A 16,148-nucleotide genomic window follows, 5' to 3' on the forward strand; every position below is an offset into this window, starting at 1 on the left:
AAGGCTTTCTAAATTTAGTGATTTTACTGAAGGTGTTACTCTAGTCAATAGTGAATATTCATTTATTCATCAGAAGCATTAGACTGGACATAATAACGAGACTTAAAGAACACTTTGTTATTTCTGAATGAGATGAACCATATGGTTTGCTCCCATGGAGCTCTGGGCTCTGCGCTGAGTGATCAGAGCGTTAAGATTGTATTTTTCCATTATTCATCAGAATGTGTTGCATGGCTTTAAAGTAGTGCGAGGAATCACAAATCAGAACTTTATATGCATATTTTATATTTCATTTATATAACATGTTTTAAAATGATAGTTGTGTAATGACACAAGATGCGTAGAAGTTGATGTGAATCGGGTTTTTCCTAAGTAATGTGACGAGTAAGAACAGAGTAGGATGACGAACAAGAAGAATAACGGACAAGACGCCTTAGAGGACGACGCTAGGCTAGAGACGACAGAGGACTGTGCCATTTTTATTGTTTATTAAATTGTTGAAGTTATCAGCCTGCGTTATTAAGTATATTCTTGATTCATTCTGTTGTTGTGTCATATGGACTCGCATGCACCATTAACATATATATACTCATCAACAAAATAGACCATCAACAGTTGATAAAAAAAATCTATTGGTTTGTTTTATTTTATAATAATTTTAAAATTCTGGTTCAAAACACTTAGCTTGGTTTATTTGTGGTGTATCGTTGGGGTTTTTTAGCCCCAGAAACACAGTTCAACCTACACGTCTAATTGTATTAAATAACTCATAAACAAAAATGTGAACAAAATGTTGATTGCAAATATTTACAGACTTTTAATCTCAGTGTATGAATTTAAAAAATCACAATATTTCAACCCTCTTCAAGTCACTGTTCGAATCATTCACCCGTGTCCCCCTTTTACATCGGGGTGTTCTTTTCTTTTATACCAAGTACATGTAATATCATTTTGTCTATACAACACGTGTACTGCATAAGTTAACACACACAGAACACACACACACACACACACACAGAGAGAGAGAGAGAGACAGAGAGAGAGACACACACACACACAGAGACACACACAGACAGACAGAGAGAGAGAGAGAGAGAGAGAGACAAAAAAAAAATCAAAGCGTTGATTTTAGCTTTCCCCAGTAGATCAGGATTTGAATGGAATTATTTTTTTGATTCCGAATAATTTATTACGTATTTAAATAGTAAACAGTTTGTTCGTGCTCTGTTTGTGAAGGTCTAGATTTAAATTTCTAAAACTAAACCCCTAAATTGAAAGCAGATCCAGAAGAAGTCCTAGATCTGTTCTTCACTTTGTGTAAGGTTCAGCTTAAACAGCATGTGATGGGGCAAATAAAGTTCGACTGCAGAACATGACTTTAGGACATGACTGTTTTCACCTGACACCCAGCTATAGGGTCACTGAGTCCACCTAGCTATAGAGTCACTGAGTCCGCACAGCTATAGGGTCACTGAGTCTACCCAGCTATAGGATTACTGAGTCTACCCAGATATAGGGTCACTGAGTCTACCTAGCTATAGGGTCACCGAGTCCACCTAGGTATAGGGTCACTCAGGCCACACAGCAATAGGGCCACTGAGTCCACCCAGCTAAATGGTCACTTAGTCCAGCTATACGAATACTGAATCCAACCAGATATGGGATCACTGCGTCAACCCAGCAATAGGTTCAATAAGAATGGTCACTGTCCACCAAGCTCTGGGGTCAATGGAAAAAGTAAAGATGATGCTTGTGTTAGCCCACACTACACCCTCGTAAACCGTGGGCGGTAAAAATGCGTGACCTTTACCCTTCTTTCATTGTGCTGGTCACGTCGCGCCCTTGTTAACCCTTAAAGTGCTGAGCTGTTATACAATGAGTGCATACAAAATGGAATTACAATTCTGAAGTTTAGAGGCTAATATACCACACGCATTTTAAGAGTTAACCGAAGACATCTTGATGACATCATGATTTTACATCTTCTCCTTTAATTAATGGAAAAAGAATCTTGTTTCTTTTTATTGTTCTCTAATCCAGTGAGGAAAGTTCCTTGGCAGCAGATGACCTCTGAGAGAGACAGTTGGAGAGGATTTGAAAAAAAGTCAAGACAATAAGTGTGACAATCTTGTGTGTAATCACTGCAAATTATTTGACATAATGATGAAAATGCCTATGTCTTTGATTCCAAAGAATAAGGCTGAGTGCAGTGTTTCACATAACTACGCAAACTCAATAGCGACCTGCATATTTTCCCAAATTTTGTATAGACAAAGCCGTTGTCCGCTAGCGGTTTACTTAAGTTTTCTTTCCGTCTTTTGCGCCAGTCATCAATAATTTCTTTTATATGAGTCTCAATTGTTTGTCCCGCAGCTTTTGTGAGAACACTCCAACTGTCTCTCTCAGGGGCCATCTGCTGCCAGGTTCTTTCCTCTATGCCAGTGAGAGCGAAATGGCGCCTGAGTGGATCTTTGTAGTGCTTACAGAGGCACCTCTATGACGCCATCCACCTCTAAGCTCGCCAAAGAAAATCACCTTTGGCATGCGGTCGTCTCCCTTGCGGGGTAAGTGTTATTGATTGACAGCATTAAAATTTATAAAAAAATGTTTTGTTTTTTTTCAAATTTGCCTTTTCTCACTTCTTTATAAATATTTTTCTTACAGGGGGGCCGCTGGCGGATCTTTTGAAAGAAAAAATACGAAAAAGGGGCGGTAGGCCAAAAAAGGTTGAATACCACTGCTTTAATCGATAACATTTTTTCTATTTAAGTATACTGGATAATATATGAAAATGTATCTCAATATGTAGACTTCCAGCAGGACTTGTCTGTTATTGATGCTCAATATTTAACTAAGAGACACCTTGGAAAGGAGCTACTGAATCTTCATAAGATGGAGGTAGAGAACCGTACGCTGGGGGCGGCGGTGCTGCTGCAGTGTCCAGTCCTACCCGGGCAATGGTGAAAATGTGGACACATTCTTCATAGACAGGTGGCTCGGGCACTGTGTTGTTGTCCAGCTGCGGTGTTGCCAAGCTAAGGTGTTGTCCAGCTGTGGTGCTGTCCAGCTGCGTTGCTGTCAAGCTGCGGTATTGCCCAGCTGAGACGCTGTCCACCTGCTCTACAGAGTCATGAAACATCATTAATATTTCCGTTATGTTTCTTTCCGCCCGACGCCGTCGGCGACGCTTAATGCATATTATCACAACAGCAACTAATACGGTGTAACTAAACACAGACACAATGACATATATTCCAGCTGAAGTTGTGGAGGTAGAATCTTTTGGGTCATCTGAGGTCCACTTCAATGTGGTTGGCACAGTCACAGGGTTCTCATCTAGAATTATGAAAATATAAATTGAAAATATAAAACAAGCACACAAAAAAAAAACAATTTAAAAATAAAGCTTATTTAAGGGGAACAACTCCACATTTAGTGCCGTATATCTTAATCTGTAAAATTATCTCCGTTTTTTTTATATCAGAGAAAATGAATTCATTACCGTTATTTAATTATTTGGTTAATTTTTTTTATTGACATTGATTTTGGTAGGAACAATGAATAATTGTGCAAGGCTCAACTCGATCCGAGAATAGGAAGTGGGAGAAATAACATGTACCAGACAGACTGACAGACAGATAGAAGAGTTGATTTAAGCTTTGTTAACAAACGTTGTTTTTTTTTGTTGTTGTTGTGTCTTGTTTTCATTTTAGCGATTCTGATCCAAACTAATTAATACACATAATATAAGATTTGCTTTTTTAAATTATTTTTTTGTTGGATACCAGCAAGGGAAACTAATCCTTCAATGTTCGCATTTGTGGCTAAATTTGTTGGGTTTAGTCCCCTCAAATAACTGTTAACTCTATTTCTCCCTCAAGCATTCTTCTAACAAGTTGATACTGTAAACAATTATTTATTGTACCTAACAAAACGTGAATCAATTTTTTAAAAAAATACCCAATTAATCAATTAGTTGGTTTTTAATTATTTTGTTAGATATGAATATATATAGAACATCGTCAACGACCAACGACAAACTTGCCAACAATTTATTTCAAAACTTAGATGCCTTGCTCGTTACCGTTTGGCCAAAAGAAACAAAGGACCTTAACATCGTCTGCCGTAGAAATCACAAGCTCTGAAAGGGAAACTTTACTAACTAACTTGACTATATTGAAATGAATTACATGATCGATTTAAAGTAATTGATGCAATAGCTGTCACGTGCCTAGTGACACCTCGTAGTTTAGACAATGAGGACATTGTACCTATCTCAAATCAGGTCAGCGTACCCACGCTTAAATGCCAGAAAGACGCCGATTAAAACTTAGCTCCAAGACTACAGCAGGGAAACAAAATTTAACATAGCTTAAATTACAATTACAGTTCCTAGTGACACCTCATTGTTCACAAAATGAGGACATTGTACCTATCTCAAATCAGGTCAGCGCACTCACGCTTTAATGCCAGAAAGACGCCGATTAAAGCTTAGTTCAATGCTACAGCAGGGAAACATAATTAACGTAGGTTAAATGGCTGCCTGGTCGTGCGGTTTGCGCGCTGGACTGTCGTTCAGATTTATCGATGGTTGAGGGTTCAAACCCTGCCCGCTCCCTTCCCCCGTCGTCCTGCGGGAGGTTTGGACTAGGAAGTAATTATCTTCAACTCTGAAGGAACATCCGAAACATGTAAAACATTTTACAAACATTTTACAAACAATTAAAAGGAAAATTAAATGTAAACGGGTCAAGGAGTCAAGGATGGGTATTGAGATGTCACGGTTCTTTATTCTAAAGAAAGATATAAAAGGCGGAGTGTTAGCTTGAGACGAGAGAGAGCTAGAAAGTTAGACTTAGAAGTCGCTAGTTTTTAAAGTAAATATTTACTCTTGATCATTTTCACTGAATCCTGTATCTGTTTTATATATCTTTGTACATACATTTATTGTTTCAAGTTCAAGTTTTAAATAATTAAAACTCAAGAAAACATATCAGCACTTTGTTACTTCATTGATTATTAAAGTGTTTGAACTTAATCAAGGCACCTCCGAACCCACATATGTCACAAGTTTATAGCATCAAGATCTGCCAGTTAAATAAACATAATAAACACGTGACATAGCAACGCAAGTAAGGCTTTTGATAAAGGATTTTAAAAAATATTAATATTGTTAAATACTTTGCGTATTGAAACTTCCGTAGCATGTACGCCGGTTACACCAAAAAAGCTTGCTATATACAGGTTAGCCTCCATGTATGAAACTCTTCAATACTTACTCTGTTCTACTTCAATAAGTATTTTGGTTGTGTAATTGTCTATGGTACACTCAACAGTAAAATAGGGCGGATAGACTGAAACATTGTACATTGTATATGTAATTAAAGCCGAATCTGAACTTGAAGCTAGAACACGGTATGGACTTTCCCTGACTAAAGAGAGTTCACTCCCGTAACCGGTCCATTTCTCACAAACAAAAGTTACGTCCCTTTTGTACTGTACGTCATAATACTGTCTCATCCAGTTGGCTTTTAATGAAATTTGTTCTTGTACGCTATCTGTTGGAAGAAGAAAAGAATCGTTTCAATTCAAACTATCAGCTCAGACATTTTTCATAGACAAAAGGTGGAAAGTGATCAAAAGGTGGAAGCTGGTCAAAAGATGGAAGCTGGTCAAAAGGTGGAAGCTGGTCAAAAGTTGATAGGTCGTCAAAAGGTGGAAGCTGGTCAAAAGGTGGAAGGTGGTCAAAAGGTGGAAGCTGGTCAAAAGTTGATAGGTCGTCAAAAGGTGGAAGCTGGTCAAAGGGTGATAGGTCGTCAAAAGGTGGAAGCTGGTTAAAAGATGGAAGCTGGTCAAAAGTTGGAAGCTGGTCAAAAGTTGATAGGTCGTCAAAAGGTGGAAGCTGGTCAAAGGGTGATAGGTCGTCAAAAGGTGGAAGCTGGTTAAAAGATGGAAGCTGGTCAAAAGTTGATAGGTCATCAAAAGGTGGAAGCTGGTTAAAAGGTGGAAGCTGGTTAAAAGGTGGAAGCTGATCAAAGGGTCAAAAGTTTATAGTTCGTCAAAAGTTGGAAGCTGGTCAAAGGGTGATAGGTCTTCAAAAGGTGGAAGCTGGTCAAAGGGTGATAGGTCGTCAAAAGGTGGAAGCTGGTCAAAAGGTGGAAGGTGGTCAAAAGGTAATAGATCTTCAAAAGGTGGAAGCTGGTCAAAGGGTAATAGGTCGTCAAAAGGTGGAAGCTGGTCAAAAGGTGGAAGCTGGTCAAAAAATGATAGGTCGTCAAAGGTGGAAGCTGGTCAAAAGGTGATATGTCTTCAAAAGGTGGAAGCTGGTCAAAGGGTGATAGGTCGTCAAAAGGTGGAAGCTGGTCAAAAGGTAATAGGTCTTCAAAAGGTGGAAGCTGGTCAAAGGGTAATAGGTCGTCAAAAGGTGGAAGCTGGTCAAAGGGTAATAGGTCGTCAAAAGTGGAAGCTGGTCAAAAGGCAATAGGTCTTCAAAAGGTAATAGGTCTTCAAAAGGTTGTAGCTGGTCAAAGGGTAATAGGTCGTCAAAAGGTGGAAGCTGGTCAAAAGGTAATATGTCTTCAAAAGGTGGAAGCTGGTCAAAGGGTAATAGGTCGTCAAAAGTGGAAGCTGGTCAAAAGGTGGAAGCTGGTCAAAAGGTGATAGGTCGTCAAACGGTGAAAGGTGATCAAAAGGTGGAAGCTGGTCAAAAGGTGATAGGTCGTCAAACGGTGAAAGGTGATCAAAAGGTGGAAGCTAGTCAAAAGGTGATAGGTCGTCAAACGGTAAAAGGTGATCAAAAGGTGGAAGCTGGTCAAAAGGTGATAGGTCGTCAAACGGTAAAAGGTGATCAAAAGGTGGAAGCTGGTCAAAAGGTGATAGGTCGTCAAACTGTGAAAGGTGATCAAAAGGTGGAAGGGGATCAAAAGGTGGAAGCTGGTCAAAAAATACAGTTAAAACATTGAAATCATTTATTTTCGCACATAGGAGGCGTGGTGGCTGAGCGGTAAAGCGCTTGGCCTACGAACCGGGGTCCGGAACCAGTTGAAGGCTGGGATTTTTAATTTCTGGATCTTTCAGCAGTCCACCCATCTCTAATGTGTACCTGGTTGGTCGTTGTGCTGGCCACAGGATACCCTCGTTAACCGTAGGCCATAGAAACAGATGACCTTTTCATCATCTGCCCTATAGACCACAAGGTCTGAAAGGAGAACTTTTTTTTTTTATTTTCGCACATAGAAGTGCGCTGTTCTGCTGAACTTGTAGAGCGTCGCGCTAATAACGCGAATGTTGTGGGTTTGATCCCTACGCAAACCGAAATTATTATTTTTTCAAAGACAAATAAATTTCGATTGTAAACTTTACTTTATTATCGGAATGTAAACTTTACTTTATTATCGGAATGTAAAGTTTACTTTATTATCGGAATGTAAAGTTTACTTTATTATCGGAATGTAAAGTTTACTTTATTGTTGGAATGTAAAGTTTACTTTATTATCGGAATGTAAAGTTTACTTTATTATCGGAATGTAAAGTTTACTTTATTATCGGAATGTAAAGTTTACTTTATTATCGGAATGTAAAGTTTACTTTATTATCGGAATGTAAAGTTTACTTTATTGTTGGAATGTAAAGTTTACTTTATTATCGGAATGTAAAGTTTACTTTATTATCGGAATGTAAAGTTTACTTTATTATCGGAATGTAAAGTTTACTTTATTATCGGAATGTAAAGTTTACTTTATTATCGGAATGTAAAGTTTACTTTATTGTTGGAATGTAAAGTTTACTTTATTATTTGAATGTAAAGTTTACTTTATTATTGGAATGTAAAGTTTACTTAATTATTGGAATGTAAAGTTTACTTAATTATTGGAATGTAAAGTTTACTTAATTATTGGAATGTAAAGTTTACTTTATTATTGGAATGTAAAGTTTACTTTATCGTTGGAATGTAAAGTTTACTTTATCGTTGGAATGTAAAGTTTACTTTATTGTTGGAATGTAAAGTTTACTTTATTGTTGGAATGTAAAGTTTACTTTATTATTGGATTGTAAAGTTTACTTTATTATTGGAATGTAAAGTTTACTTTATTATTGGAATGTAAAGTTTACTTTATTATTGGAATGTAAACTTTACTTTATTATTGGAATGTAAAGTTTACTTAATTATTGGAATATAAAGTTTACTTTATTATTGGAATGTAAAGTTTACTTAATTATTGGAATGTAAAGTTTACTTTATTGTTGGAATGTAAAGTTTACTTTATCGTTGGAATGTAAAGTTTACTTTATCGTTGGAATGTAAAGTTTACTTTATCGTTGGAATGTAAAGTTTACTTTATTGTTGGAATGTAAAGTTTACTTTATTATTGGATTGTAAAGTTTACTTTATTATTGGAATGTAAAGTTTACTTTATTATTGGAATGTAAAGTTTACTTTATTATTTGAATGTAAACTTTACTTTATTATTGGAATGTAAAGTTTACTTAATTATTGGAATGTAAAGTTTACTTTATCATTGGAATGTAAAGTTTACTTTATTGTTGGAATATAAAGTTTACTTTATTATTGGAATGTAAAGTTTACTTTGGTTTGACTTGTTTGAATCAGAATTATACCTTTACTTAAACACCACTTAACATAGGTATTGTAGTGCAACTCACCAGTCACATTGATAAGCCAGGTGTCACCATAGCACTGTATTTGAGTCAATGTCTTGTTTGCATTCATCACTCGCAGATAAGGCCAATAAAAATTGAATGGGGAAAAAATGGGCCTATTTTTTTGGTGTTTGGCGAAGAATTCTATGCACATAAAAAAAAACAAAGGAAAAAAAAAGGATAATTTCATTGTGGTAATTACAATAATAGAACAAAATTAATAAAAATATGAACATAGTCTTCAGCATCTACAACACGTAAATATCTGTAACATCTACATCTCCACATTATCTACATCTCTACAACATCTACATCTCTACAACATCTACATCTCTACAACATCTACATCTCTACAACATATACTACACATACAACATTTACATCTCCACAACATCTACATCTCTACAACATCTACATCTCTACAACATATACTACACATACAACATTTACATCTCCACAACATCTACATCTCTACAACATCTACATCTCTACAACATCTACATCTCTACAGCATCTACATCTCTACAACATCTACATCTCCACAACATCTACATCTCTACAACATCTACATCTCTACAACATCTACATCTCTACAACATCTACATCTCTACATTATATACATCTCTACAACATATACATCTCTACATCTACATCTCTACAACATCTACATCTCTGCATCTACATCTCTACAACATCTACATCTCTACAACATCTACATCTCTACAACATCTACATCTCTACAACATCTACATCTCTACATCATATACATCTCTACAACATCTACATCTCTACATTATATACATCTCTACAACATATACATCTCTACAACATCTACATCTCTACAACATCTACATCTCTACAACATATACATCTCTACAACATATACATCTCTACAACATCTACATCTCTACAACATCTACATCTCTACATCATATACATCTCTACAACATCTACATCTCTACATTATATACATCTCTACAACATATACATATCTACATCTACATCTCTACAACATCTACATCTCTACAACATCTACATCTCTACAACATCTACATCTCTACAACATCTACATCTCTACAACATCTACATCTCTACAACATCTACATCTCTATAACATCTACATCTCTACAACATCTACATCTCTACAACATCTACATCTCTACATTTACATCTCTACAACATCTACATCTCTACAACATCTACATCTCTACAACATCTACATCTCTACAACATCTACATCTCTACAACATCTACATCTCTACATCTACATCTCTACAACATCTACATCTCTACAACATATACTACACATACAACATTTACCAAATCTACAACATACATGGCTGCCTGGTCGTGCGGTTTGCGCGCTGGACTGTCGTTTGGATTTATCGATGGTCCCGGGTTCAAACCCTGCCCACTCTAGATGTTCCGCAAGGCCTGTCTAGATGTTCCGCAAGGCCTGCCTAGGTGTTCAACCAACTACTGGACTAACTAGTAGGCCACCACGTGAAGTAATCTCTCTAAGAAATAAAGTGTTTCGCTAAATACTCCGAATGTGCGAAGTGTTTTTTTTTTAAAGAAAAAGTTTGAGAAACACTGACGTACACTAACAGGAGGTGGGGAGGTGGTGGGGGGGGGGGGCAAATCGACAGGCTTTACTTCCCTATGCACTCTCGTTGAGCCACTGTTTATATTACGATATATACATACATTAAAATGAATTGTACTATACTAAGAACGTTTTATATGAAGACTATGTGTATACACGTATAATCCTGTATCAAGGCTGCCCTGACAAAGATAGTCCTATGTCCTATACTAATGATGTACTAATATCTAAAGGCAGGGGTTCTCAACCTGTGGGTCGCGACCCCCTTGGAGGTCGATTGACATTTTGTCAGGGGTCGCATAAGACCATCGAAAATATGGATTGTTGTTGTCTATTCCTCTATTGCTGTATGTGTGTGTGTGGGGGGGGGGGGTCGCGGCAGAGTGCGGGATTGTTAAAAGGGGTCGCCCAGCATATAAGGTTGAGAACCGCTGATCTAAGGAATCATATGGGGAAGAAAAGTTCTTACCAGAGGGGAATGTGTTGTAACAAGTGAAGATGTCACAATATGAGACCCGTAGCTTCACACCGCTGACTGTGACAAACCATTCAGGATAATCCGTAAAGCAAGGTATTATAAAAGCCGAGCCTTTTTCTAGTGTGACATTCTGTGTGATACTGCAGTCAACGCCATCTAGCGGAGAGTTGAAAGAAACTCGTGTATATGACGTCATTCAGACAAACACGCACATACACAGAAGTATACATATTTATGTTTATATAATGTTTGTAACGGGTCAATAAATCTTCCATCATCAAGCAGAATTAAACTCTTTACTTTGTTGGCATGCTGCCTGGATGTGAGGTGTGTGCAGTCCATGCTCTAATACCACTAAGGAAGAAGGAGTTGTATGCATTTGTCCCAGTATAGAAACGAAGAATCTGCCTTTATCTTTGTGTTTTTCTGAGTATTTTATTAAGTTTTGTTTTTGTATTTGAAGATTATGGTTCAGTGTTTTATGTATAATTGCTACTTTACTTTTGAGTCTTCTATCCTGAAAGGTTTCTAAATTTAGTGATTTTACTAAAGATGTTACTCTAGTTAAATTTGAATATTCGTTTGTTATTAACCTCACTGCTCTATTTTGTGTCTGTTCTAGCTTTTTAATGTTTTCTTGAGTTGAGGGGTCCCAAACAGAAGATGCATATTCTATTATTGGCTTAAATAACATTTTAGTGACAGTGACTATAGATAGATAACTAAAATTATACACCTTATCTCAGTATCTTTACAAAGATCTTCATTGTCATCACTATCAGCCGAGTGAGAGCTGGTGAAGTTGAAACTCGCTTTTCCTGTACAAAAACTCTGTGTTTGTGCACCAACGATCTGGTAATAATTTCCAACAAAATACATTGGAACTATCTGTCTAGGTTAGTGTAGGATGCTTGATCCAGATTAGAACTTTTCGCTATGAAAGACTCCCCGATGATCTATTAAACTATTTGCTTCAATTGGCCTTTAGACGAGGACCCCAATGTTCTATTAGACCAGGCACCCCTTTGGTCTTTTTGATAAAGAGCCCTAATGAACTATGACCAAGAGCGGACTGGATGACTGGATGTCACAATCGGTCCGGGCATTTCTATACAATGCGGCCCATAAATTGTATGTCACATGATGGGCATCCAATCATATCTGCCCTCAAAAGTATTGTGTACACGTTTATAATGTATCGATAGTATTTTGTTATACGAATAATTTATTAGATGACTTTGAAACTATCTGATAAGCTCTGTTACTAAATGAATAAAGTAGAACACTCAGAATGATGAATCTCTTATAATGAAGAATGTCTGCTACAATATACGTTAACTTATACATGTAGTTGACATTCAAATTTCAAGCATTCGTAGCTGGTTCAGTTATTCTGCCCTGTTACATGAACTGTTTTGAAGCGCAGAATTTAATTCATAGAAATAATACAAAATAAAAAAAAAGATTGAATTGAATCATTTGCTCCTCACTGCAGTTCGGAATGCCATTTGTACATTTTATTTCGAGTTTCGGGATTTTAGGGCGCCCATGAGTCCACCCAACTCTAGCCGGTACCTGACTTTAGTTAAGGTAAGTAAAGGTCGTTGTGCTGCTCGTAAACTGTTGACCAAAGAAACAGTTGACCTTAACATTATCTGCCCTATAGATCGCAAGGTTTGAAAGGGCAATTTTACTTGCCCATATAGCCTAATCCGCCCTTGACTATGACACTGGGCACCCAATTGATCTATTAGACTAGTTCAGGGGAATTAAAGGGAGAAAAAAGAACCGCTTCAATGACTTTATCCGAGTTTATCGTATAATAAATTGATTAATTAAAGGGAAACTCCGATGGTTTTTCAAATTTGAGTTATTGACATATTTAAATTCTGCGTAAAAAGTTGTAATAGTAAACATTTTACCATTTTTTATTTAAATGCTTAGAAACATTTATATTAAATAAATTAGACAGCAAATTCTTGACATCTCAAAAAAAAAAAAGGGTTCTTTGAGATTTTGTTTTTAGGTTAGGCATACGTCACTTCCCTCAACAATACCGAAAAGGAAACTAGATTTGACCAATCGTATCGCTTCATTCTTACAGTAGCTGTTAGGCTGTTAGGCTTAGTGACGGCCTAGTCAAGCGCTATGGTACAGTTATAGATAGAGAGATTTAAATGCATTAGGACAACCAATACGAAGAAAAAAAAGTAACATTTTCATCTTAGCCCCTCCCTGTCCCAAGAAGTAAATAGATCGCAGGTCTGACTGGTCAGTGTAAGGCTAGTCTAGACTACGTGTAGTCGGTCATGACAAGACAACCAAGCGATAGTGTTTATTGTGTGTTGGGTGGTCAGGCGAGAAGATACACACTGCCGTGGTTAGTCAAGCATGTAAATCTCCTTTAACACACATTTTTTTCTTTGCTTACAAGATCTAGATCTAACTGCTGAGACGAAGGTATATTTCTTTTACGAGAATGTAAACTTTGCTGTATGGTTTTCCGTTATACAATAAGTCAATAGATTAAATTAATAGGCATGCGTGACGTCACATAGAAACCCGGTGAAAGTCTGACCGTTTTGGATGCGCAGGAAAATTACGTCAGAAAAATATCAATTACTAAATTATTATTGCAAATAAAATAAAATAATAATATATTCATTATCTGTAAATCAAAACACATATTATATCAAAAATTGTCAAAACCATCGAAGTTTCCCTTTAATGTCTACTAATTATCTTTTAAATGATAACATATTTAGCACCAGGCGAACGAGAGTGCTCATTCGCTAATGTCTAATTAAACACTTACCAAACATTACAAGTCCAAATTAGATACGTTTATGCCTGTTTTTAAGATAATTAAACACTTACTTAACACAAAAAGTCCAATCTTCAACAATAGCAGTATAGGGTTGTGCATTCGAAGAAGGTCACGCACTCCTGGTTCCTGATCTAGGTAACACAAACAAGACTTTGTGATTTAAAGAAGTTCAATTGGCTATTACGCTTAATCTACAGCAGTCTCCTTTGCCACCTCTAACTTGGCACCATGTATTTAATGTTTGTGTAACACCAGAGTATCGAGGTATGTCCATAAACAGCGTCTCACAATGGACGTGTACTTATAGATTATAGATAGACTCCAAGACCCGGATGTCCTGAGACTATAGATCTAGTTCTGCTAGTTGTGTTTGTCAGGCGGAACAAAACTGTTGCCAACTAAGGAAAGGCTTCGTTCCTATCATACCTTCCTGGAATCTCTGAAGATTTCGACGCTGGGCTAATAACGAGGCTAATGGCTAGTGGCCAAGTTGTTTCGTATCTGAAACAAAAAACTGCCGGCTGTAAGTGAAGAAATTGCATGTACATGGAACTACTAGATATAGATTTATATACTCAGTTCTTTAATTTGGAACGCAAATCTTCATATATGTGCCAATAATATGTTCAACCAAGCAGAACTGTTCAGTATAGTATGTACCAATATGAGAATGGGAATGTTAGTTCCCCTTTCTAACCCATCAACTATATTAAATTTAATTAGGATCTTTAAATCAGGATGGCTGCCTGGTCGTGCGGTTTGCGCGCTGGACTGTCGTTCGGATTTATCGACGGTCGAGGGTTCAAACCCTGCCCGCTCCCATCCCCCGTCGTCCTGCGGGAGGTTTGGACTAGGAAGTAAACTATCTTCAACTCTGAAGGAACATCCGAAACATGTAAAACATTTTTACAAACAAACAAGAGAGACTCTAAAAACACTCTTTCTGTGTGATTGGTAGTTTTTTGTTGTGTGTGCGTGTGTGTGTGTTTGTTGTTGTTTTTTAGGGTATGGAAAACGAAAGCTCTCGGCCACTTTGTTACACCATTCTAGCTAAAACTACTAACTAACCTAAAGAAAATTAATTAAACTATACAAACTTTTTCATAACTTTTTTTTGGAAAGGGGGGGGGGGGCGGGGTTGAACTAGACCTATATATAGATATAATCATCCGACTGTATGCCTACAGTTTGATCTTATTCTTTAAGCATTGTAGAAATACTTATCCAAAATAAAATCAGTAATAAGGAATATGTTTCTTACATAAACGTTAATGCAGAATAAAGTTTAAAAAAAAAATGTCTAAATAAATATGTGTGCTTGTATTTTTGCCTTGAATTAAGACCTTTAGAAAAGAATAGTAGGCCTACTCTTTTTAAAACGATATTAACTTATTATATAACGGAAAATCTTACTTAACCGATAAAGTATAGAATCTTATTAAATAACATAGATTTAGAATTTCAAATTTAGATCTAGTAACCAAAGAAATAGAAATGAAATCGTTGGAGTTTTAATGAAACATTTGACCTGTATAACTATTTTATTGTGTAAAATACATGCTTGACTAACCATGCCGATGTGCTATTTTCTTGTCTGACCACTAAAAATACAACACTATTGCATAACCGTTAAACGCGCAAGGGGAAAAAACAGGGTGGTCTTGTCATTATGGACTGCACTCAGTACACTATATAGGCCTACACGTGTACGTCTATCTGGTCAGGTTGTTAAAATCAGTCGGACACACCGTCTATTACAGCGGTTCTCAACCTTTTATGCTCGGCGACCCCTTTTTACAATCCCCCACTCTGCCGCGACCCCCCCCCCCCCGCACACATATACAGCAATAGAAGAGTAGACAATAACAATCCATATTTTAGATCGTCTTACTCGACCCCTGGCAAATCGTCAATCGACCCCCAAGGGGGTCGCGACCCACAGGTTGAGAACCCCTGGTCTATTATATTACTGGCCTTGTGGCATTCGGGAAAATGCACGTTGGACAGGCTTCCAATATTACGGTAGGGCTGCAGCCTAATGGGACAAGTTGAATGACAAAAAAGTCTTTTACAAGATTTTATAATACGTTTATTATAAAGAGGAGCTGAGATTCGCCCGCGCCTTTACTTTTATATAAGATAGTTCAGATATGGCAGGGACGATTATGACAACCATTCTGTCCCGTTCTATAAACAACTCAGGCTCCATTTTGCCCTTACTGGCATAGAGGAATGCTGCTGGAAGCAGGTGAACTCTAAACGAGGCAGCTTGAGAGCTCTCTCGAAGGTCACGGGACAGACAATTGAGTCCCAAAGTAAAGCCCTGTCCGAAGACAGGCGCCGACGACAAAAATAGAACTTAAATAGACCCACGGCGGACAAAGGTTTTGTCTGCATCAAGTGTGGCAAAATATTTAGGTCGCAACTATGTCTGCAAAGTCACGTGAAATACTGTACTCAACCCAAATCCTTTATAATTGAGAACGATACTGTCAGTATCTGATTAAAATAGAATTTAGGCCTTTGTAGCATTATAGGATATGGCTGGTTCAAAAAGATAATATTGAAGAGGAGTC

General features: G+C 37.1%; 1 protein-coding gene across 1 annotated transcript; it reads right to left on the bottom strand.

Annotated features, from left to right (window-relative positions):
* Positions 1-2,607: 2,607 nt before the first annotated feature.
* On the bottom strand, positions 2,608-13,892 carry LOC106079796 (uncharacterized). The gene is made up of 5 exons (XM_056009065.1): positions 13,623-13,892; positions 10,737-10,901; positions 8,665-8,805; positions 5,280-5,558; positions 2,608-3,336 (listed from the first exon to the last, which is right to left on the bottom strand). Exons 1-5 carry the CDS (start codon positions 13,669-13,671, stop codon positions 2,852-2,854), a joined length of 1,119 nt encoding a protein of 372 aa, XP_055865040.1. The 5' UTR covers positions 13,672-13,892; the 3' UTR covers positions 2,608-2,851.
* Between the last annotated feature and the right edge of the window lie 2,256 nt (positions 13,893-16,148).

This window comes from Biomphalaria glabrata, chromosome 13, assembly GCF_947242115.1.
Source record: "Biomphalaria glabrata chromosome 13, xgBioGlab47.1, whole genome shotgun sequence".
Lineage (NCBI taxonomy): Eukaryota > Metazoa > Mollusca > Gastropoda > Planorbidae > Biomphalaria > Biomphalaria glabrata.

What these genes read in the sequence shown, in the direction of transcription:
- LOC106079796 (XM_056009065.1), bottom strand. Translation starts at nt 13,671, where the DNA reads ATGCACAACCCTATACTGCTATTGTTGAAGATTGGACTTTTTGTGTTA. An exon ending in TTACAACACATTCCCCTCTG is followed by an intron (nt 8,806 to 10,736) that starts GTAAGAACTTTT and finishes TTATGTGCATAG; the next exon opens with AATTCTTCGCCAAACACCAA. An exon ending in CTGGCTTATCAATGTGACTG is followed by an intron (nt 5,559 to 8,664) that starts GTGAGTTGCACT and finishes TTCTTCCAACAG; the next exon opens with ATAGCGTACAAGAACAAATT.